This window comes from Camelus dromedarius, chromosome 6 (assembly GCF_036321535.1).
Source record: "Camelus dromedarius isolate mCamDro1 chromosome 6, mCamDro1.pat, whole genome shotgun sequence".
In the NCBI taxonomy this organism is placed as follows: domain Eukaryota; kingdom Metazoa; phylum Chordata; class Mammalia; order Artiodactyla; family Camelidae; genus Camelus; species Camelus dromedarius.
This window is the reverse complement of record NC_087441.1, coordinates 71,056,945-71,082,921: the sequence shown is the minus strand read 5'-3', so window position 1 is coordinate 71,082,921 and position 25,977 is coordinate 71,056,945. Positions and strand designations below refer to the sequence as shown.

General features: G+C 35.3%; 1 protein-coding gene across 1 annotated transcript in view; it reads left to right on the top strand.

Moving 5' to 3' along the window:
• Nucleotides 1-25,977, top strand: part of EYS (eyes shut homolog) — a 1,182,030-nt gene that overhangs the window by 461,698 nt on the left and 694,355 nt on the right. The window contains 3 exon segments of the mRNA XM_031455943.2: nt 11,458-11,629; nt 12,576-12,654; nt 23,541-23,740. Of these exon segments, the coding sequence (XP_031311803.2) occupies nt 11,458-11,629; nt 12,576-12,654; nt 23,541-23,740 (451 nt within the window).

The window sequence follows — 25,977 nt, the reverse complement described above, 5'->3', positions numbered from 1 at the left end:
GAAGAAGAAGAACAGATCAGTGAGCTAGAGGGTAGAGTAGGGGAAGTCACTGCTGCCAAACAGAAAAATGAATGTAGAAATGGAGACAGTTTAAGAGACCTCTGAGACAACATCAGACACATTAATATTCTTATTATAGGGGCCCCAGAAGGTGAAGAGAGAGAGAAAGGGCCTGAGATAATATTGAAGAGATAATAGCTGAAAACTTCCTTAACCTGGGCAGGAAACAGTCACCTAAGTCCAGGAAGTACACAGAGTCCCATACAGGATTCACCCAAAGAGGAGCACACATAGTATGCAGGAGCACATAATAATCAGAATGACAAAAATTGAACATAAGAGAGAATATTAAAAGCAACAAGAGAAAGCAAAAAGTAACATACAAGGGAACTCCCATAAGGCTATCCGCTGATTTTTAAGCAGAAAACTCTACAGACCAGAAGGGAGTGGCACGACCTACATAGCATGATGAAAAAGAAAAACCTATAATGCATAGGGCAAAGAGTTTAAGAACACTTGTAATAAGGTTGTTTCTAAGAATGCTACTGGCAAGTTGCATTGAAAAGAGTGGTACAGTGTTATATGAAATAGTGTTCTATATCAATATAAAAGCAAACAGAAGTTAAACCCATTCTTTAATTCATGGGGAGGAAAAAAAGATTTTGATATACATATGAGATGAAATAAGATCACAATTTTGAAGCAGAATAAGATATGCATAATCAGAAACAAAGAGTTGTATGCATTCGCCTTTATATGTAATAAACCATGAAGTCGATCCTAGTGGTCTCAGTTCTCAGACTTACGAGGTGGAGGGTGGAGGGCAGCATGCGATTGCTGAAACTCCAACTGCATGTGGCTTGTTGGAGGCATTCTTTCAGATGAGCCCAGAGCACTCATTCCTGAAGTGTGTCCTTCAAGGTTTTTGCAAAACTAGTGCTTTGTAAAAGCTTCTGGGCAGACACACTTAACTATCAAATAGCCCTATGAGATATAAAATAGAAATTATTATTTTATATATGATTAAGAAAAGTGAGTTGTTTCAACTACAGCAGAACCTGTTAAGTGAGTGATAGTTTAAAGAATGAGCAATTTTCTGCATGACATGAGCAAAGAACTGAATAATTGGAAATAAAATTCCCTGCATTTATTTGAAGTCAACCCTCCTGAACTTATTAGTATTAATGCAAGGCAATAAATTATAACACCAGCATTTTTAAGGGATGTGTGAATTTCATGAGTTCTAACACTATTTTGCTATGTTCTTTACAGTCAACACATACAGCCCTGAGATGACAAGTGATCATCTCTGCATTGGTACAGGATCTGACGCACCATTTAGAAGCCCTGTTCTGGATGCTAATCCTTTCTGTCTGATATCCTCCACTATGAATCTGCCCTCATGTGTCTGTTTGTGCTTACAGATACACTGCATACCTCCATCTCGAACAGCTTCTCACTTTTCCAAAGCTCTCAACATAGTTGCCTAATCAGACACATGCCTCATTTCACATGCCTCTCTTGACTTGCTCATTTAGTGTGATCTAAGAACAGTCAGGGAGCAACATATATGAACTGGAATATTGCTTTTGCTTGCCTTAGCAATTTTGTCAAGGGTATTTTGAATCTCTTCTTCAAAAGTCCCTTCTAATGGCATAGTAATTGTTTTTACGACTTTTCCAATGAACTATGAAGTACTCTAATGTCAGGCTACGTTCTTGTGGTAATGAAGTCTAGGAGTGGGACGCCTTCATTCAATCCTGGATGGATATTGAAGAGATGCCCCCCATTCTTTTTATATAAGAGATATGAAAAGATGAGGCAAGAGAAGACTCAAATGAACATCATTATTATCTTCATCATTTTCATCATCAAATATTTATTGATACTTGTCCTTTGCCCAAAGCTCTAAGGACTACTGTAATGAATTTTAAAAGCCACTGTCCAATCTTGGAATATTTATAGACAGAAAAAGAAAGCATCCGTAAAAGTCTCTTGGAGAGCTTTTGAAAATAGACATGGGTTACACAATATCCCTGTAAAATCTTTCCAAACAATGAGAATATGAGCAACATGGTTGTTAATTAATTGCTTAATCCATGCTTATTTGATCCAGTAGTTGAAATATTCCATATTTATATGCTGCCAATTCAACTTTTAATACAGCAGGGTGTCTCTAGAGATCAACATATAATCTAATTATACTTGTTTTATGGCATTTGGAATATAAATTCAAACTATGTCACATGATTTGATCCTTGTATTAAAGATATTTGTTTTGCTACTAACTATAATTTACCTACCTTCAACTTTTTTATCGTCTCTAACCAACTATTAAAATGAGTTTCCAAGGAAAATATTTATTTCCTGAAAATGTTTCATAGGTCAGGCTGCCCAAGAAAGAGACAGAGATTTATATGCAGGTGACTTATTGAGGAGTGTTCTGGACAACAATGGCTTTAAGGGAAAAACAGAAATGGGATTGGGAAAGAAAGATGCTGAATTAAGATGTGTTCTAACAGAAGCCCCAGGAAATGACTCAGGGCACTCTGAAGTTGGAGGAGTCACTCTCAGACACCCACAGCAACAGTGAGGGCACCTACACTTGGGGGAGGCAGCTCCCTTAGGATGAGGACGATTCGATTTGTAGGGGAGATTTCAGCTCCAAACTGTTGGCAGGCAACTCCTACAGCAGGAGGAGAAATGAGTTCCTCTCTTCTGAATGAAGATCTGGGACGTCCAACACTTCCTCTTCTCTGGTCAACCCTTTGTGCCTCTCACACCCAAACATTTTCCAAAATTAGTATACCTCATCTTTTGAATTATGATTTATCTGTTTTTTGAGTCGATATTCAAGGAGGTGATGACTGGGAAGAAGGGCAACTTCTGTCACTGAAGCTGGTCTTAATACTGCAACTGATAGTCATTTTCCACCTCTCTTATGCAATTTACATTGCCCTCATCCTTGGGTAGCAAGCATGCTGTTTAGCGGATTACCTGGTGAAGGAATCTAGGACCTTAGTCCTGAGAGTCCTGATCTCCTAAGCAAGGCCTTGGCTGCCGTGTCTTGCCACTTCCTGACTATTGGACAAAGGAGCACCAACACATGTCCCACTGTGGATGCCAAGCATTTTCATCCTAGCCCTCATTTCACAACAACATCCTATAGCATCCTGATGATCAGTGTCAATAACTCCTGTGGGGATCATCACTTCTTTCCTGACCTGATTATCTCTTGTCACAAAGACTTGGAAATGGCTAAGTGGAAACCATAGAATTCCAAAAGGGGACTTTCCCCTGGAAGTCGGGGCCTCTCCATGCATGGAGCCTGCATTTTCAAGAATGCAAAGAACAAGTCTCCATGCTTCACAGAGAATGAAGATATGTGGTTCCACTCTTTTAGCCCCTGTTCCCAATTCCTTGTATTATGTCAACTGAGGACAGAACGTCTTATCACATCATTGATTTAGAATGCGTACGTTATCCTGTAAGCTCTCCTCTCCAAGCTGGCACTGATTTAGTGCCTAACAGTCTTTGGCTGGTAAGGGTTAGAGACATTGGATCCCATGATTACCTGATCACTACTCTGCTGTTCTATAAAGTAGTTTCTTTGATCCACTGAGGTGTCATAAGGATTTCATATTGGTGGACCATCACTACATAAGCCCTTCAGTAGTAATATGGCTAACTCCTTTCTGGCAGGAAAAGTAAGAAAGATATTCCCTTTAATGAACAAGTGACCATTTGAATTTTGGAAGTTACTGACTCCTAAGTTCATTAATTATGTGATTCTTGTGTGCCTGTTTTAATTTGATTAGGTCATTCATAAGCATCATCCTATTATGGAAGTTATAATCATTTTCAAAATGTTACCACTATTTGGATGCATTGAACAGGAAATAAGTAGGCTATCTGATTACTGACAGCATGAAAAGATTTATATATGGCATTTAGCAGGAAGTGAAAGTAAGTAAGTAAGTATAATCTCTGTTCTCAAATAACTAATAATCAAGTGTGAAAGACAAGATGAAAATTCACATAAACATGCCTTAAGTATAAACTGATAAATGTGGTTAGCTATTTTTTATTAGGAAATATCAGTGGAAAATTATTAAATGAGTTTGAATTTTGGTAGGACTTAAATTAAAGACAGGCTTTAAATAGGCAGAGATGGAGAAATGACTTTCCAGGCAGAATTATCAGGAGCAAACATGGATATAAATTTAATTCTAATCTAATTTTATGAAAGCAGTGGTCCTCACATCTACTTGTGCTTTAAAATCAGCTGGAAATATTTTTTGGATGTAACTGTCAGGTCTATTTCCCAGAGATTCAGAATTGGGAATTTAAGAGGGGAGGGTGTAGCTCAGGAGTAGAGCACGTGCTTAGCATGCATGAGATCCTCAGTTCAATCCCCAGAACCTCCGTTAAGGAAAAGAAAGAAAAAAGGGGGAAAAATAAATTGGGAATTTATAGTTTTAAATACTCCATGGGTGATTTTGTTCTTTTATCAGGTCTGTAAACTAGAGACTAGAGTAGCTGATAACACCAGAGGGACAGTAAGAAAGGCAAGACTGACCCAGAGGCTAAGACAAAATTTATCTCAGGAGGCAGCAAAGAGTCCATAATGTATTTTGCTGGGATAACGCATGTGAAATGAAAAGGATTAGAAATCAGAAAGGTCATTTTGGAAAACTTGTCCAACGTGACAGACTCGCCAGTGTGGAGAAGAGTGTAAAGAAGGGACAGAGGCTGGAGGAAAGTTACCTAGACAGACAGATGATGGAGAGAGAGAGATACACTTACATTTATTAGCATATACTATTTCTGTCCTAAGACTGTTGATGCATGTAAATATTTTACTGATTGTATATATAAAGTATACAATTTATACACTTTAATGGCTTGTTTCTGGAAAGAATTCCTTAATTTCTGATATAAAATTTCTCCTACAGAAGCAGATGTTGAGGAAGTCCAACAAGGAGGGTTTTGACACAAGCGGAGGCATGAAAAGTTCCCCCAGTTCTACAGCTAACCATCTACTCTGCTTAGAAAAGGAGTTGCCTGTGCTATTAATGAAATTGAGAACTCAAATTTTAGCACTGCAAATTGAAAATGAGTCCAAGTATAAACAGCTGTAACCCCAAAGCAAGCCGCTGGATAAGAGGAAAGAACTATAGTTGAGACATGACAAAAGGCAGAACACTTTTGGTTGTGTTTCTTCTCTTGTCAAACAAAATACACAATGTTCATCAACAGATTACTTGGGAAATCTCTATCAAACTCTCATGGAGGGAGGCTGCGATGATACCTGCCGAGTCAAAGAGAACTATGACAGGAGTCCAGAACTATGACCGACACAAAATAGATGCTCAATTAATCTATATTAGATAAATTAGTGAGCAGTAGGGAGTAAATGATATAATACAAGGCAAAATAGGCAAAGAACTGAGACAGAAATTCTGTGTAAGCCTTTGATAATGTTTACTCAATACTAAATATCATTTCTTTCATATTTGCTTGGATTCATGGACATAATGTCAAAGTGTTCATATTTTAATCCTATGAAGAAGGATTACTGTTATAATCATAACATATTATAAATTCATTTATTATCTTCTAGGTGCTCCTAGAATTGTATACACTCTTTCCACTTATCTCTCAACTATGCTTTAACAGATTTTTTTTTTGAGTTAGTGTCAGTTTACAATGTTGTGTCAATTTCTGGTGCACAGCACAATTTTTCAGTCATATATATTTTGATCCACAGTTTACAGGTAAGAAATCTGACAGTTGGACACCTTGGTAATTCTGGTATTATTGTGTTTATTCTGGGGTTAGTTTTTATTTTGGGTTTTCCATTTATGGTGGTAATACACAATTTCCTTTTTTTTCAAATACATTAAGGCATAGTTGACAAATGACAAGCTATTTAAAGTGTACAAGGTGATAATTTGATATCCATATACATTGTGAAAAGACTTCTCCCACCTGGTGAATTAATGCATACATCACCTCAGAATTTTTATCTTTTTTTCGTTTGTGTGAGAACATTTAGGTTCTCCTCTCTTAACAAATTTTAATTATATAATTTAGTATTATCAGCTAGAGATGCCACGCTCTGCATTAGATGCTTAGGCCTCATTCAACTCAAAGATGAAAATTTATACCCTTTGACGAACCTCTCCCTATTTCCCCCACCTCCCAGCCCCTGGCAACCACTTTTCTTCTCTCTTTTTGTATGAGTTTAATTTTTTTTTTTTTTAGTCTCACATGTAAGTGACACCATGCAGTATTTGTCTTTCTCTCTTTCTCTGTCTGACTTAGCTTAATGTTCTCAGGGTACATTCATTTTGTCCCAAACAACAGTCATTCCCTCTTTCTCCAGGTTGGTAATTATGTGTGAGGAGACCATTTTGAACAAAAATCCAGCCCTCTCCACACCTGCATTTCTTTTTAAGTTACCATGGAAGCTTCTCTGTTTGAAGATTAAAAAAAAATGTAGAGATTCCACACAATAATTCTCCTTGACTGCACAGGCAACACAAACACACCTCAGAGGAACCGCCTCATTCCAGATTCTGATTCTCACCATTGCAAGGACTGACAGTTTCCTTAGAATTCAAGAGCTGCTTTGTTCCTGCTTGGGAAGAGGCAGAGACTTCTGAGGAAAAGAAGCAAAGAAACAAAAATGACATGTAAAACCAAATACAAACACACACACACACAATGATGCATTTCTTTAACAAAGATCTAAATGAATGCTGTATTGAACTTAGACACAAAATCCTTGCCCTCACAGAGCTAAGCTTGTAATGGGGAAGAAAGAGAAAAAAAGAAAAGAAAAATGAGTAACTCTTCCAGACTGTTAGAAGGATCTTGCTTGCTATGGTGAAAAAACAAAACTAAACAAAACTAAACAAAACAAACACATAAACCAGGGGATGCAGTTTCAAACAGTTTTCTCAATAGGCTTATTGAGAAAGCTACATTTGAATAAAGACCTGAAGAAATAAAGGAGTGACTCTTGTAAATATCTGGGAAAAGAGAGTTCCAGAAAGAAGAACAAAGAGTTCGAGGAAACACAGGGAAGTCGGTGTAACTACAACAGAGTAGCCAAGGGTGACGGTAAAACAAGGGGAAGTTAAAAATGTGCAAAGGGGATCTGACTTGTGTAGTGCTAAGGGACTCTGGGGTTAAAAATGAAAAATAAGGTTTTACAGGGACCAAAATGTCCAGGTCAGTCAATCATTACATTCTTACCCTTTCCGGAGACTACTTGGGAAGTCAAAATATAACCACAGTAAGATGAATGAATAAAGCATTAGGGAAAAATGTTCCTAAGATAATGTCCATGATGTGTCCTCCCCTACATGGAGACATGCTGTCCACCATGGAGACGGTGTCTTGTTTCAACTTTCCCGTCTCCAAGTGAGACTGGATGCATTCTGTACAACTCTCTTTAACACTTCAGCCCTCAATCTCACTTTTGCGGTAAATACACCATTTTTTTAATGTGTTCATTCACTTTTTTTAATTTTTAATATTTTTATTGAAGTGTAGTTGATTTACAATGTTGTGTTAGTTTCTGGTGTAAAACATGTTATTAAATTATTTATATACATATATACATATATATATATGTATACTTTTTCATTATAGGTTATTAAAAGATATTGAATGTTATTCCCTGTGCTATACAGTAGGATCATGCTGTGTATCTATTTTATAAACAGTAGTTTGTATCTGTTAATCCTAAACTCCTAACTTATCCCTCTCCCTTTCCCCTTTGGTACTGTAAATTTGTTTTCTATGTCTGTGAGTCTCTTTCTGTTTTGTATATAAGTTCATTTCATATCATTTTTTTGGATTCCACATATAAGTGATATCATATGATACTTGTCTTTCTCTGCCTGACTTTTTACTTAATATAATAATCTCTCAGTCCATTCATATTGCTGCAAATGGTGTTGTTTCATTTTTTATGACTGAGTAGTATTCCATTGTATAAATACACCACATCTCCTTTATCCAATCATCTGCCAATGGACATTTAAGTTGCTACTATGTCTTGGCTATTGTAAATAGTGCTGCTATGAACATTGGGTACATATATCTTTTCCAATTAGAGTTTTCTCTGGATATATGCCCAAGAATGGGATTGCTGGACCACATAGTAACTCTATTTTGTGGTAAATAGACCATCTCTTTTTAACTAAAATTTTCATCATTGATTTTGCTGGCATTTTACATCACCGTACAGAGAAACTTTTCACTTATCTTCTTAATTGGAATAATATGTCTCTGAAAACACCTACATCACTCATTTAATATACTATAGTTGTAAAACTTTTCCTAGCAAAGTGATAGTAATCAAGTGTTAAATGTGTACAGGGCCCTGGGTTAGTTGTTTACAACACATGGTTTTACTTTATTATCTCAATAAACCTAGGATGCACTAATAAATGACCCTCATTTACAAATGAGATGCTTGAACAATTGTGTCTGCACTAAATATGACTATTGTCGTAAATATCTGCCTTTTCCTGATGGAGGACCATTTGTTCCCATCTCATTTATATTGGGCTTGATCATGTGACTTGGATGAGCAAGCTAAGTATATGTAGAAGATTTAGGAACCTGTATATATTTGCCAAGTGCCCTTTTCCTTCTTCAACAATAACAGCAATGTCTCACTCAGCTAGAGGATGCTCTGTTAACCTGGGGTGCACTGTAGCTCACCATGGCCAGGGAATGTGAGTGAGAAATAAACCTGTGTGTCATGAGCCACTGAGAATTAGGGAAGTTTCATTTTTTTTATTTTATGTTTTTTACCTTTCTTTTTTTTGGAGGGGAGGTAATTAGGTTATTATTTATTTATTTATTTATTTAATGGAGGTGCTAGAGATTGAACCTATGACCTTGTGCACACTAAGCACGTGCTCTACCACTGAGTTTTACCCTCCCCCCTCCTTTTTAAAATTATTACTGCAACCTAATGTAGGCTGAGCCTAAGTCTTGCAGGTCCTTTTAAATATAGCTACTGATTTGACCAATTTACACACATTATTTTTCATGGCATCATTCATATCCAAAGTTATTTTTAGATAGTGACAGTTACAGTTAAAAAAAAAAAAAACAGTAACCATTAAATAATAGGATTTTGACTTGAAAACTGACAATCTCTAAAGAGAAATTTTTAAAAATATTTTTTGCATTGGAAACCTCATAGGCAGTAAATCAGACTCTCCTGGTGTGCCTGGTCTAAAAACCAGGCACCTGAATAGACAATTCTGACACGGCATGTGAGTTAGTAAAGTTATGGCATCACCTTGTGAAATGGCTGCCTATCTGCCATTAGCACTGCCCCCCACCCCCGTACCTGGTATCCAGCCAAATCCTGAGGCAGCTAACTCACCGGAATGCCCACGCACTCTTTAAATTGTTTATTCGAATTTTCTCAGGTTTCCTTGAGAAACTTAAAGTTTCTCAAGATTCCTCCATGATCATCATAGAAGCTTATTGGTCCTCTTTCTCCTATATGGACTCAATTAATTTTTAAAGTAGCCAGTGCACTCCGTTTGCTAAACCATTAGGACACACACATCCATACAGCTACAGTATTAAGACGTAGTACGGTAGTATCGCGTGGTGGCCAACAGAATGGCTTCTGCCACTTACTAGCTGTAAGATCTTTGCTTCATTTTCTTAATTTATAAAGTAGAGAGTAATTTCCGTGTCAGAAAAATACTATAAAGCTATAATCTGTTGATCTATATAAAGTTCTTAACAGCATCTTTTACATCATATGGTCTCCAAGTACCAGCTATTACCAATGTTTTACACCTCATTGTATTGTATAAGCTTATCTTTATTCCCAACTAGCTCATGTATAACTATTTATAGGCATTGTAATAGCTTATTTTTTAATAAGATTATCTTTATTCCCAACTAGGCATTATGTTCTTGGCTATAAGAGCCATGCTTTCTGATTGGAACTGTTAAAAGCTAACTTGAGGCATATTACATTTTTAAGAGTTTGAGCAAAAATCAGTGTGAATCGGGCGACATCCCATCCACTGTAGCAGAGAGAAAGGAGCCCCGAGGAGCTGTACAAAATGAAAGGTTTTTGTAGCCAAAATGGAGCAGGAACAAAGAAGTTATACTAGTCAAAGCAGTGGGCAGGTTATTGAACATGTAGTTTCCTGCAGGGGACGACCGGAGTCCATCAGGCAGATCACCTAGCTAACTGGCTGGTTTAAGACTCCATTTCTGGGAGAGCAGAAACTGTAATTTAGTCTTGGTTTGCCGCTGTGGAGCCGTAGCACAAATGATCCCATTTTGAACTTGTCTTGTCTTTAACAGAACTCACTGTCCTGCTCAGCACATCACTTACTCACATATCATAGTTGCAAGATGATCCATTCGAACTAATGACTGGAGGCACAACTCAGAGCGAAAACAATCTGAATTCCAATGTGCTGTCATAGCCTGTGTAATCTGGGAGCATCACTGAAACTCTCTGGACCTTTGTTTACTGGGCAGTGGGTTGGACGTAGTGATATCTGACTCCAGGCTTATTTAATGAACATCAGCTAAGATAAAATACATAAAGCCTTCAGCACAGGCCTTGCACATATTTTAAGTGCTCAGTCAGTTGTCATTTGTGTTAGAAGATGCTCAGTTGGATGAACACAATGAGCAAAGGGATTATTTTTACCAATTTACAGTGATTCTCCGCTCTTCTCTAGTATCTCTGACATTGGAGACCTGAGACACAATCTAGCTTCCCGTTAAGCTTTGCTTATGTTGTTCTCTGATGGTAATATCATCTCCCTGCCAACATGTTTCTGGATGAACAAAGCCGCTCTCTTTTTTGTTTGTTTGGTTTTGATTTCTTGTTTGTTTGGTTTGGTTTGGTATGCCTAGCTGAGCACACAGGTGGCACGTGGTAGGTGCTTAATATTCAAAATTTGCCCTTTGAAAGCACTAGGTATTTATTTAGCCAAACTTAGATTACTTTTAGACATCTTAGCTCACCATTAGTACACTCACCCAGACCAAATACAGAAACATTCAAACTCTTAATTTCTGTAGATAAGAAATATTTGATTCTCAAGGATCATTACCAAAAAAGAATGAATTAGTATTCAGTGACAATTTGATAAAAATCATTACTTCAGTTGTATTCTTAATCAACAACTCCTCACCCCAAAACCAAATCTTACAAATAGATTAAGCTTGTGCTTTTTCTCATTCACTTTAAATTAGACTGAGAGTTTATAGACCTAAAGATGTTTAACCTTAAAAAAACTGTTAAATTGTTTTCTTTTGCTATAGGATGTCAAATTTTAATGGAGTGGTCCTTGATTTCTTGGTGATGTTTTCGATAAGGAACAAACTTTTTGAGTTTTGCATTTAAACAACCTCGCGTTTGTCTTGCCTCTTTTAACATAGGCATCGACTGTGAAGCAAATATAGATGAATGTCTGTCAAAGCCCTGTCTCCATGATGGACCCGGCACTGATGGCATCAATCATTACACCTGTGACTGCAAGAGTGGGTGTTTCAGGACACACTGTGAAGCAAATGCAAATGAGTGTCTCTCAAATCCTTGTCTACCTGGAAGGTAGCTGTTTTTATTTTTCTATTATTAAATCTAAGAAAGCAAATTTAACTCATAATATTTAAAACTGAATGTCAAGGAAAAGTTGACAAAGATCATTTTAATTACGCTCCTTCATAAAACAAGAGCTAAGTACTATTAAGATGACAGATCCTGCCTGTTTAACTTCATGTGATGCACTGATACGTTATCTCTGCCCGTCTTCTATTTCTGCTCATTAACATAAAGCCATTTTCAATACATGTGGATTAATTGGACTTTAATAATCTTAAAGGTAATGCTCACAGTAACAGAAGTAGCAGGTAGGATGATGAAAGGTTCTATTATTTGCTCTATGGAGGGATAACGCCAGACACTTAAATATTTAAAATGTTCCTATGTAGACTGGTTCTTTCATCCTGTTGTGCATCTAAGGAATTTTGTGACTCTTTATGGAATTGCATAATTATTATTCTGCTCATGGAGAGAATATTAGTTTATGCAAATCTGGAGTGGAGATATTTCTAGGAGATGCAGGTGGCAAAGAAGAATGACTCACAGATGCACCAAGCTGCCTTCTGCAGCATTATTTTTCCCTTCGAGTCCTGCCACAGACTTTTAAGCCGGCGAGAGAGGATGAAGATGGGTAGTTCATTGCAATGCAGCTTGGCCATAGCCGGCTTCAGTTTCTACATAAGCCCTAGACGTACTTTTTATCTTTTAGAACTGTTCTTTCTCTCCATTGCCATGGGGAAGATGGCAAAAATGAAAATTGATTTGTTCTATCAGTCCAGTCACCTTGAAGGATAAGAAACCAGAAATAGCCTCTGCCTTCTATCGCTCATGGGAACGAGTTTTTTTACCTGAGAAGTGTTTTTTATTAGAAAAGAAAAAAAGCTTAAATGGTGAAACTCTCTTGAAATTATGTTTTCATGTCTTTCTTATTTAAAAATTGAATTCTCTGTTTCAGATGCACAGATTTCATTGATGTGTATCAATGTTTGCGTGATGCAGAATGGATTAGCTCGAGATGTGAGATCCAGATTAGTGTAAGTTTTATCATTTTTACTTAATTTCAAGTAATTGAAAAGAAACACCAAATAATTAGCAGATATTTGGTCTTGTCCACAAATCCATAAGACATTTGATCCATGCCAAAAGGTCCTTGATATTTAGTCCTGTCCAAAACCATGTGGAATGGGGCGAATACTCTCTCAGATGTTTTGGATAGGACCAAATGTCCTGCAGGAGCCAAGCTACTTGCGTAGATTTGTGTCATTATTTCAACAGTTACTCATGATGTAACTGTCTGCCTTTCACCTTTCCTCTTTGAAATTTCTCTTGGAATTTTTGTTTGCTCCAAAAAAATAAAAAATAAAAATAAAATAAAAGTCACAACTTCTTTTACCCCTCTCCCTTTCCTGTCTCTTCTTATCATAAACTTTTGCTAACTGGAGTCTGCATTTAACTAAATCCTGGAAATGGTTATGATCCAAAGAACTCAGAAGGCTTATAATTTGCTATCCGCCTCCCCTTCTCTGATCTTAGGACACACACGTGTCTGGGGATATATAGGGATGAGAGGAGACTTCATTGATCCATACACCATAAGGACAAAATAAGTACTGGTTAGATGTACCAAGAATTGAGTACATGTGGAAAACCTCGGTAACTGTAATGCTCTCAGGACCTGTCTTCTGATCTTTAGGCATATAACGTGTTGTGCTCAACACATGGTATTTTATGTGGAATTCTTCATCCATTGAGAAACGTTGGTCACCTGAAGTTAAGACCATTCTTGGTGGATGAGAATCTGGTGAGCTTTCCTGGAGAATGGGAAGTTCTTCCAAATCTTTCCTAGCTGACAGTCACTTGGTAAAGGAAGGACTCATAGGCACGGAAAACTGCCTTTGACATTGTGAGACTATGTATATTTTACTTAAATCCTATCTTTCTTCCATTAGGAAGATACAGTTCCTATATCGCAGGGTCATCGTGTGATGATAGACTTAAAGGTGGTAGATACTCCGGAGATGGTGCTTTTGGAGGGAGAAACAGACTTACATTGCTATTTTGCTACTGACCTGCTGTGTGTTCTTGGACAAATTACTTATATACTGAAATCACGTTTTAGCTATTCAATGAAGGTAATCATAGTAACTACCTCTTAAGTTGCTGTGAGGATTAAATTAGATAACACATGTAAATCAACTCGCACGTTTTCTGACACATTATTTTTTAAAAGCTTAAATATTTACTGACATTATGTTGATTTGGGTCTAGATAGTGAATGCCATACTTGATGTGGGAAAGATGTTGTAATTAATAAACTCCTTGGTAGAGAGTAGGGCCATGTGTCTTGTCTGTACTGTTGCATATATTGCCTGAAGTAATCTCTAAAACCCTATCTCTTGGTAGTAGAAATGTGTACTCTTCTTCTGAATTAAATGTATAACTAAAGAAGTATTTCTTTCATATATGAATTTGTATTTTTTTATATTTTTATTGAAACATATCGGTTTACAATGTTGTGTGTATTTATACACCACACATGCTCAATATTACGAGAACAACTGTTACAATTCTACCTAGAAGCTTCTAGGTGGTTTTTCTTAATATTTTTATTTTAACATAAAGTTGAACTCATTATGTTCCTTATTCAGTGACATTTGGTGTTACCGAGTGTGTCTTAAGAACCATTCCATTATAATCCGTAGGGTCCTGACTCAGACATTTTAATAGCCATGAAGTGTTCCAAGTAAGTTTTGAGGAACCACAATTATTTAATGAGAGTATGTGCATGCCAGCTTTCTTAGATCCTATCAAATGAAATCATTTTTTTAAGTGTGGACTAATTTGTTGAGGAAAATGTGGTGTGTCATTATTTTGATTTTTATGTTTTCCCGAGTTATTACAAACGTTGAGCATCTTTTCATGTGATTCTTTGCCACTTGCATTTCTTTGTTTGTGCCTTGTCTACTCACAGCTTTTGACTAACAGTATTTTTCTTTTGGCTTGCTTGCCCTTTTCTTTTTTGGTTTTAATATATTGCTTAAAAATTATGGATAAAATTCACTTGATTCTGTAAAATTGCAAATCTCATTTAGGAGGTGGCCGTTCTTGCTTTATAAAACTTGTAAGTTGTGAGATTTTTATATTTTCCTTTATCTTTTTCTTATGACACTAGGCTTTGCTTCTCTCCTTGGAAGGTCCTCTCATAAAGCAATATTTAAATTAGTTTCTTATATTCTTATCCAGTACAATTGTAGGATTAGCAGCTCTTTTAGTACTTTAACCCATAGTAAATATTTTGTTATAATTGATAAAAGGTAGAAATCTAATTTAATTATTTTAAAAAATGTAGTCAGTTTTCCAAGAACTTACTTACAAAACAGAAGCAGACTTACAGAAATAGAAAACAAACTTATGGTTACCTGGGGGAGAAATGGGTAGGGAGGGATAAATTGGAAGTTCTAGATTCGCAGATACTAACTACTATATATAATAATAGATAAACAGCAAGTTTCTACTGTCTAGCACAAGGAACTATATTCAATATCCTGTGGTAACCTATAATGAAAAAGAATATGGAAACCAAGAACTTTACCAAAGTATCTATTATTTCTGTATTGTTTTGAGACACTTCATTTTTTATCCAATCAATTCTTATATACTATTTATTTTGACTATTTATTTTGTTTGTCTTCTTTTTAAAATCTTACCATCCCATCTTTACTAATTCAATAGTTCAATGAAGTTATTTAAAATGTCTTTTTACCAATATATGAAGTACACTTCAAATGTAATTTTGGTCATGCATTCTTTAAATATTAGATATTTATAGATATATGTCCTGCTTCACCAGTTCCATTTGGAGGTTGGATTATGGGTATAGATATGTATCTGACTTAGCTCACCTATTCAGAGTAACTTCCACTATGTTGCAATGCCCAGATAACAGCTCCTGAAAGGCATTCCCAGACTGATGTCCAAGTCTGCTTTCTGGTCTAAGGAGACAAGGGCAGTAATGGAACATAGGCGGCAGTGATTGAGAAGAGCACTCAGGTCAATATGGGGAAGGGTGTTGATCCTAAGCTCCTGGGAAAGTGTAAAAGCAAAGTTTATGTTAGGGCTTCAGGAGGAAAACACAAGCATATTTTTTTTTTTGGTCAATCTGATAATTTGAGGCAGTCTAAGAATATTAGAATTAATGCTAGAGAAAAACAAATGCATGGCTGAGTGTGGAACAGATGCCTTGGCTAGTGAAAAAATGTAACTCAACTTTGGGAATGCAGACTCACACACACATGGAGAAGAAAGAAAAGAGACTAGGGTAATATTCCCAATAAAATAAAAACCAGAAATTTTCCTTTCTATTTTATTGGGACTGAGAAAGTTAACTGGCAAGGAAGCAGTGTTTTGTTTTGAATATCAAATTATAAATATGTAAGATAAGTACTAAAATGAAAAAAAAAAATTCTAGATTTTAAAAAGGAATCAAGACATTCTCAGATGAGGAAAAAATAGGAATTTATCATGAATAGTACTAAAGGAAGTTTTCTAAACAGAAAGGAAATGACCAAAGGAAAGAACTGAATGTGTCTGTGAATCCTTATTTGTATTTCTTCAAGTGTGAGTTGAAATTTATAAGAAACTTTTATATAGTAAGATTTTTACTCTTGTCTACCATATACATTATGTACATTTTTCTATTTTTTCCATTTTTTGTTAATTGTTGATTAGTACATAGTGGATTCTGACATTCAAAAGCTTTCTTTTTGTGTATCTAAATGTACTGATCGTCCTGTGATTTGTGACACTTTTAAAAGGGACTTGCTCAAAAAGTTCTTCTAGTGTTTTTCTTATTTTCTTTTTCTTTTCAATTAAGTGATGCTTCATCAGTATGCTTTTGAGCATAAGAGTTGAGTTGAGGTCTGCACGAAAAGGGCAGCTATTTCCCAAAACTCATTGTAGAGAATATTTATTTCCTTTGATTAAAAATGCATCTTTAAAATAAGGAAGAGCTCATAAATGTAAATATTTGTCACACACACAGATTTCACTTGATCATTGCAGATGATTCTACATTTATACATATATATATATTTTATATATATAGTTCTACTTTATTCTTATTAATAGCACATTGTATGGAGCTGCCATATTTATTTAATCAGTACCTCTTGGTGGAGATTTGAGATATTTTAAGGTTATTGTCCTTTTTAATTTGTTTTTATTGAAGTACAGTCAGTTTACAAGGTTGTGTCAACTTCAGGTGTACAGCACAATACTTCAGTCATACAGGAGCACCCATATGTTTGTTTTCATATTCTTTTTAACCGTAAGTTACTACAAGATATTGAATATAGTTCTCTGTGCTATACAATACAAATTTTCTGTTTATCTATTTTATATATAGTAGTTAGTATCTGGTTATTGTTCTTAGCAATTGTGTGTCTTAAATGTAGAAGTTTGAGTGTGTCACACTCTGTTTCATAGTAGGAAACAATTATTAGTTCTTTTAAAACTGTCTTCATGCTCATTTTCTCTTGTGTGTGTGTGTAAGTGTATTTCCTTTTGGCTTCACAATCTATTTCTTTCCCACCAAATGTTGTTTATTGGGAATCTTCTGCTCCGTATCTCGTCCTCGATATTTTCTGTATCTATTCCATTATTTGCTCTGGTCCATACATCTTGAATCTCCAAGGTAGGGGCAGATTTCCTTCACTACTCATGCAAGTGTGTGCCCTTTGAATCAGAAGAGCAAGGCAGACGGGGAAGGGATCTGCGCTGCCTTTCCCAGCCCCTCTTGACCACCAACGGCAACGCCATGTCCTATACAATGTTACAAACGCCTTAGCAATTTTAAATGCAGGTGCTCGGACTTTTGGCTTACTCATTCATGCCTGGTGCCTCATTTTGCCAAGTTAGAGTACAATATACTATCGAGATTTTGAATATACACTTTAGATTTTCTCTGAAATATTCTTCTGTTTACCTGAAGAAATAAAAGCAGTATTAGGTTAGCTTTTTGAATGGGTTTGGAATTCTGCATTACCTTTAAACAGTCTTGACTTTGTGACTCTGGCTTTGTGTCTAGTTTCAGTCCCGATGTACTTTTCCTTCCTATGCTGAATCATGTGTGTATTTCCAGGCCATTTCTGAGACAGTGGTTTTTGTTTTCTTGTACTTCAGTGGACTTTTTCCTTGAAGCCCTGTCAGACACATTTTTAATAAAGAAATGAAAATTAATATGTACTGCAAAAATCCCAATTTTTATATTTTATGACCTTGTTTGATTTGTTGAAATGACAAACAGTGCATTTTCTTTATGTCAAAACATTGTAAGTCAGATTAAATTGGGAATCAAACAAAATCTTCTCCCTATTAACTGCTACAGATCCATATTCAACCATGTAAGTTTTGAGAATGAAAGAAAACAGTCCATAAAAATGATATTGACCCTGACCTTAGGGCTATTGAGTCTACCATGTACGTTATCATTATGTATAGTTTTACAGTAAAAGAATCCCTTTGAGAGCAAAATCAAGATTTGGTGGCACAGTGAACCCCAAGTTGGAATTTAGGGCACTTAGCTTCTATGTGATTTTATTCTGTTGTCGTCTTGCTGTAAGACCATGGTGAAGCCACTAACAGCATTAGGCTCATCCTTATCCTTGCGAGTAAAACAAAATTGTTGGACTATGTTCTTGCTACCCATGTTTGGTCCACAAACTAGCAGCTTCAGAATTACCTGAGATTTTGATAGAAATGCAGAAACACAGGCCCCATCCCGAAGACTTTGAATCTGCAACTTAGCTATCCAGAGTGTTCATGTGCAATTTAAGTTTTAGAAACAGTACACTGTATTAGTAAATTTTATTCAGAGCGGTACAAAATTCAAAAAATTCTGTGAAATTTAAAAGGTTTTTGCAGTAGGTATTTGTAGGGCTCTAATAGTTACTATGTCCTGTTTCCACTCTACAAATTGCCTGACTACTTAGTTAACATGCTCTATGTCTCCAAGATCTTATTTGAAGAAAGTATACCACTACTTTAAAAACTGCAGAGCGAAAAAGAAAGCATCTGAAAGAAATGCTACTATAAATATGATCTCAGTAACTTTCTGTTCTTTGGGGAAGTTCAGAGATCACAGGACAAACTTTTGGATCTACACTATGTATATACACCTCAGATTGCACACAACTTTCAGAAGGCTCCCTGGCACACTTACTAGCCCAAGTAGTGCACAGTGAGCATATCAGCACTCTGTTAGTGTTACACGCCCGTACGCTTCCTGGCTTGGGGTCTTGGATACAAGTTGAATGAACACTGAGGTCTAGTGCAGTTGTCTAGATTGCTCTGTTCTGCAACATCACTCCCAGATTCCTTCTCCCTCTCTAAACATACTGGCCTTTTGTTTCCTTCATTTCTGAAATTAAAGTATTTTGAATTCTTCTTGGGAAGCACTTTATTATATTAAATAGAATATAGCAAAGTAATGTAAATGGTGATGAACCAAAGGAAAGGCATCTTCCTTAATTTTTGAACAAGGCAGGATCAAACACTTTAAACGATGATTTGATTTTTTTCAAAAAAAATTGCTTTTGTATTTCCCATTAAGCCTGCTAATTAATTTAGTAAGAGATTCTTGTAAACCCTAGAGACAAAACTTTTGGCAGTCTACAAACTATCTCTTTCTTCCCATTGGAGATAGAATTCAATTAGTTTATGTAATGCTTTCTAATAAATCATTCTAAATATGCCGAGCCGTAGGGCTAAGCGGGGAACATATTGTTTGCGTGTTATTCCCTGTGGAATCCTGCATTTACATCCCATAAAAATAACTGCACTACCTGCATGGAGCCGACTAAGTGCCCTTGGTTATCCTTAAGGAGTTCACATTTTCAGCAAAGGTGGAACAAATATCAGAATGGCATTCATTTATAAAAACATACATTTAACTCTATCACTGGGGTGAATGCAAAAAAGTCACCATCTGGGTTCCAAGCATGACTTGAGTTTTATATTCAAGGGCACAATCCATTTCTTATTGAAAATGACACTAATTAAACTCTGGTGATTTTGACAAACCTTTCATTTTCTGTTTGATGCATGATGTGAATGCAATGGCTCCCACATTAGCCTTGTCAGTTTGAGTTTTTATTATCTTAACACCTCTTAAAAGTCACTAAAATGTTTGTTAAGTGTCAAGTAATAAGAGCTCAAAAATATCACTTTTCAGGGTAAAATGTTTTTTAAAAATCTCATATTTGTCAATATAATTATCCTTGAAGATGTCATAACTTGAGATTCAGGTGCAAAAGAGTTGTATTTGTGTATATTCACTATGAAATTCTGTGTAGTCAACACACTGAGAATAAAGTTTTACTAATGGTGTCATAAAATTCCATACACTATTTCTCAGAATTGTAGGTGAAAATCTTTTCAGAGTAAACATTACGTTGAAAAATGGAGTCATATCACATTCAAACACCATGCTCTGTGCTTTCCAGAATATGAGCACATACATAATATCTAAGATGTGAACTTAAGAAGTATATGGTATGGCATGAGAGACACTATAGGTACTGAAAAACTCATTTTCTATTCTAAGCAAGTGCCGAATAACTGAAATAGAGGTTGACAAGGTGGCCTTCAGAGTGTAAATGAAAGAAGATAGCATTTACTAAACAGCTATTATGTCCCAGGAACAGGGCCAATTACTTTATATTCATAATTTTGTTTAATTATCATAGGAATCTGTGTGAGGTCAGTGAGAGTATCACAATTTTACACATAAACAGACCTACAATAAATTAAATACCATTGTTAATTAAGTGAATAAAAGCAGAAGTATATAAATATTTTAAAGCTTAAAAAGCAAGAGACAGATATTATCCAGGCTTCTCTGACTCCGCAATACCACTGTGCTTCTGGGACTGGAGGCATCAGCAATGCTGGGCATAAATTTGGACACATGCACAGGAAAAGTGGTTAAATAAAAGATCATGATAGCATGCACATTAAGATTCTGGACCAAGATGGCAACATGTGAGGCTCTGAAATTCCCATCTGCCATGGATGTACTGAATATACATACACACACACACACACACATACACACACACAGAATGTAGCTCATGAGAAATCTGGAACTAGCTGAGTAACTACTACACATCAGCAACCAAGAAACTACACACATTGTTTGGATATGAAAGGCTGGGACACCCCCTCACCATAGCCCCGAACCCCATGCAACACCATACAATAAAGAGAGAACACCTAACTCCCACCTTCTTCCTGAGAATGGATAGGTTTGGACCCCACACCTAGCACCCAAAATTTTAAGTGTAAAAATATAGAGCTTTTGTACGCATTCAAAGTAAGTTGTTAGCCACTCAGACAAAATACAAAAATTAGTTATGATTCTGCACACTAACAATAAACTATCTAAAAGAGAAATTAAGAAAACGGTCACATGTACAATAGAGTCAAAAAGCATAGTATACTTAGGAATAAATTTAATCAAGTTGGTGAAGGATCTGTACACTGAAAACTTTAAAATATTGATGTAAGAAATTGAAGAATAATCAAAAAATGGAAAGCTATTCCCTGTTTATGGTTTGGAAGAATTGATATTGTTAAAATATTCATACTACCCAAAACAATCTACAGATTCAATGCAACCCTTATCAAAATTCCCATGGCAATTTTTACAGAAACAGAACAAATAATCCTAGTATTCATATAGACCTACAAAAAAACCTCTAATATCAAAAGCAATTTTGAGAAAGGAGAACAAAGCTGAAAGCATCACATGTCTTTATGTCAAACTATGTTACAAAGCTCTAGTAACCAAAACAGTATGTTATTGACATAAAAAGACAGGTCAATAGAACAGAATTGAAAGCCAAGAAATAAATTCACCAAATATATTCAATGAATTCATGAAAAGGAGTCAACAATACACAATGTGGAAAGGATTTTATCTTCAATAAATACTGTTGGGAAAACTGGATAGCCACATGCAAAATATTGATGATGGACCCCTATTTTATGCCATCACAGAAATCAACTTAAAATGGATTAAAGACTTGAACATAAGACCTAAAACCATAAAAGCTCTAGAAGAAGACATAATGGGTAAGCTCCTTGACATTAGTCCTGACAATGATTTTTTGGATTTGACACCAAAAGCAAAGGAAACAAAAGCAAAATAAACAAATGGGTTTAAATCAAACTAAAAAGCTTCTACACAGCAAAGGAAACCATCAACAAAATGAAAAAGCAACCAATAGAATGGAAGAAAATATTTGCAAACCACATATCTGACAAGGGATTAATATCCAAAATATATAAGAAACTCAAACAACTTAATAGCAAAAAAGCAAAACAAAATAAAACATAAAGCAAAACAAACAAACAAACAAAAACAATAACCTAATTAAAATGGGCAAGGGATTTGACAGATATTTCTCCAAAGAAGCCATACAAATGGCTAGCAGGTGCTCAACAGCACTAATCATCACAGAAATGCAAGTCAAAACCAAGACAAAAAAACATATATGAGATACCACAGCTGTTAGGATGTCTATTGTCAAAAGACAAGAGATAACCAGTGCTGGCAAGGGTGTGGAGAAAAGGAAACCCTTGCCCATCATTGATGGAAATGTAAATTGGTATAGCCACCACAGAAAACTGTATAGAGGTTTTGCAAGAAATTAAAATATAACTACCATATAGTCCAGCAACTGACTTCTGAGTAAATATTCAAGGGGAATGAAACCATTATCTTGAAGAGATACCTGCACTCCAATGTTCACTGCAGCATTATTCACAGGAGCCAAGGTATGAAAACTACCTAAGTGTTCATCAACAGATGATTGGGTGCCTGTATGTACAATGGAATATTATTCAGCCTTAATAAACAAAGAAATCCTGCCACTGCTGGCAACACTGATAAACCTGGAGGGCACTATTCTAAATGAAATAATCCTGACTGAAAGACAAATGTGCATGCTATCATTTATATATGGTTCTAAGAAAAAATAAATAAAATGAAATGGAGTTGAATTCATAGAAACAGAGACTAGAATGGTGGTTGCCAGGCACAAAGTTGGTAAATGGTACAAACTTTCAGTTATAGGTTGAATAAGTTTTGGGACTCAAACATATAACATGGTGACTATAGTGGCTAATGCTATATTGTATAATTAAAATTTGCTAAAAAAGTAGAGCTTAAGTGTTTCTCTACTCCCACCCTCAATAAAAAAAGTTAATATGGTAAGTGATGGATGTGTTAACTCAATAGTGGGACCCTTTTCACAGTGTATATCAAATCATCACAATGTACACTTTAAACATATTGCAGGGTTGTTTTCATCAATTATACCTCAGTAAAGCTGGGAAAACATACACACATAAATTCTGCTGAAAAAAAAAAGATTGTGAATGGAATAAAAACTCAGATATGACAGTTGTTTTGTGTTTTAGAGGGATGTAAGTCAATTGTGAATTGTCTGTTCTAAGTATGTGATCAAACACAGGATTCCTTTGAGACTTAATCGAGGCACTATTATTAATTACCCAGGGACAGCAGAGTTAATCTGGGACTGTCCAGGCAAACGGGGATACATGTTAGATGCTAATTATGTACATGGTACATAATTTAAAAAAGTCTAATAAAGTTGGGTTTTTTTTGTTTTTTTTTTTTTTACTGAAAACCAACAATGAAACATTTGGCAAATATTTCCGGTGATAAAAATTAAAATTCATTTATTAGTAGAAATATGTATTTCAATTTTTAGAGGAAGGGAATATCACATAAGCTTTCTTACTGTTTCTTAAAAATATTTAAATAAAAGTATAATTTTAATAAGATTTCTAGTCTTAACACTAATAATCAAGTTTGATTCTCTATTTCTTAACTTAGAATTGCACATCCATCCCTTGTGTGAATGAAGGCTTCTGCTGGAAGGCAGTCCACAACTTTACTTGCATTTGCCCACGTGAATCTACTGGTGCTCGCTGTGAAATAAATACCAGCAGTTGTGCTGAGTCTGAGCTGAATGTGGTCCTCTGTCTAAATGGAGGGATTTGTGCTGAAGGACCTGGACACACTTTCTACTGCAGGTTAGTATTTATCTGTCCATGAGTAACTACATAAATATTTATGAGCATTTATAAGCACCCCACTGGTAATGCACTCCAAAATATAGATGCTAAGCTTTATATGTTTTATCTTTAAAAACATAGTCCCAAAATTGAAATCAACAATTCTAAAAAAAAGCATTGCTTATATATTTGTCCAATTATCATGTATTCATATCAGTCCCAAGTTGGGTTTCCAAATTTAACCACCCATCATTTAAATTTGTTTCATATCCCCTCTCTTCCCCAGAATTGGGTTCTTACTCCTTTTCTGATATATTAAACCACAGAAATCAATTGCAAATAGTTCATATTATAGTACACTTCTTAACCAGTGATTCATTTCTCTCACTGCCATACTTACCTTCTTAACTTCTAAGATCTTAACAATGACAAAAATTTCTATTTAAGATTTATAAAAACAAATTAATCTGTCGATGTATTTTTCAACCAATTATTAAGGTACCTTTTTAAAATTCCTAGGAATGAATTTTCACTACTTTTGTTATTTATGATTCTGCAACATATGTAGTTAGTTGGCCATTTGAGAATATAGCCATTATCTGTTCAATTTATTAAATATTGAGCCCAGGTTTTTGTTTAAAGTAACTTTACCTCTTCTGTGCCAGTCTGATTTGTGAGAAGCTGATGTTAAGTTAAAATCTGTGAGAAATTGTGTTTCTATCCAAGTATCTTAAATTACTTAAAGTTTAACCATGTGTAAATATTTAATAGTAAAATTTATTTTTTTAATTTTATTAGTTATTTCTCTCTAAATTATTAATATAACTGTCTTTTATTCAATACTACCACTACCATAGCTTTTTATTTAATATCTATGGCATGTTTTTGGCCTTTTATTTATATCAATCCCTGCTGTATTATTTAATTTGGGGCATATTTCTAGTAAGACACACATAGATATTAATTTCACATAAACCCAAGTTTATTATCTTTTCATTCAGCACACATGGACAGTATTTGTTTATTATTATGACACAAGCATTCTTTATTACATATTGCCTAATGTGCCATTTTCATTTGTAGCATATGTGTATGTATATTACCTCATATTTTGTATTTTTCAGCATGGATTTTGCTTATTTTACTCTGGTGGTTTATAAGGTATGGAGAGTAAACATATTTCTAATATCAGTGGTAGTTATATATAATGAAATTATAAAAATGATCACTTGGCCACAGCAAGAACCCTGCGGGTTATAATGCAATCAACACCTGGATTAAATTGGCAACACTAAATTGAACATTTATTCTCTGTGGATATAATGTTATAAATCAAGGTTCTGTTCATCAAAACCCATTAAATTAGATAAAAAATTAGAAATAAGTGAACTGAAAGCTAAAATGTATGTTTTTACAACATGAATAGTGTTTGTTGAATCAAGCACTATAAAAGCTACTCTATAAATGTTCCTTTTGGAGGATGTTATCCATGGCTAGATAGGCTGACCTCACTCAAGTCGTGAAGCCAGCTGGAGTCCTGATGAAGACACCTGGGCATCACCCAGGGACACGTCTGGACATTCTTTATTACTACGTGCTTATCAAATCTTATTTAAATATGAGTCATCTGTCTTCAAAACGTCCATTGCCTGAAAGCCCCTGGAAGTCTGTGAATGGTCAATGCCCGAGGAGGTGCAGATTCTAGGGGACTTACACAGTGCCTGTGAGGAGCCGTCCAAGTCAGTGCCAAGTTGGCACAGTCCTCAGACAGTTTACTTACAAAAGAAAATCCACATTATGGGGAGGGAGAGCTGTGCAAGTTAAATCATCAGATTTGTATGTGAGTTAAGGATTAACCTCTGATATATTTGTTTAAGCCATAATAAAATAATCACTTTTTAAATTTAAGAATATATATCAAACTTATGGTTTTGATCCCTATTTTGCATTCTTCACATCTACTTTTAAAAATCTTACTCTTAAGAATGTGATAAAATGTTTCATTATTGTCTTCTTATGCTCAGTTTTCTTCAATGTTTCTTCAACAAATCAGAGTTAATGTCTTGCTTCTCATTACTGGCTTATTTGTTAATTAGCTTTCAAAGTTTTGATTGATTTTAATTGGGAAAATAATTATCCAAACATATAATTTTCCACCTTAAGAATATTTATTTTCGAGTCTTATTTTTGATGTAAACTTCCTTATTAGAACATTTCCATCCTCAATGATCTGTAGAATATTCTACACTGTTGGT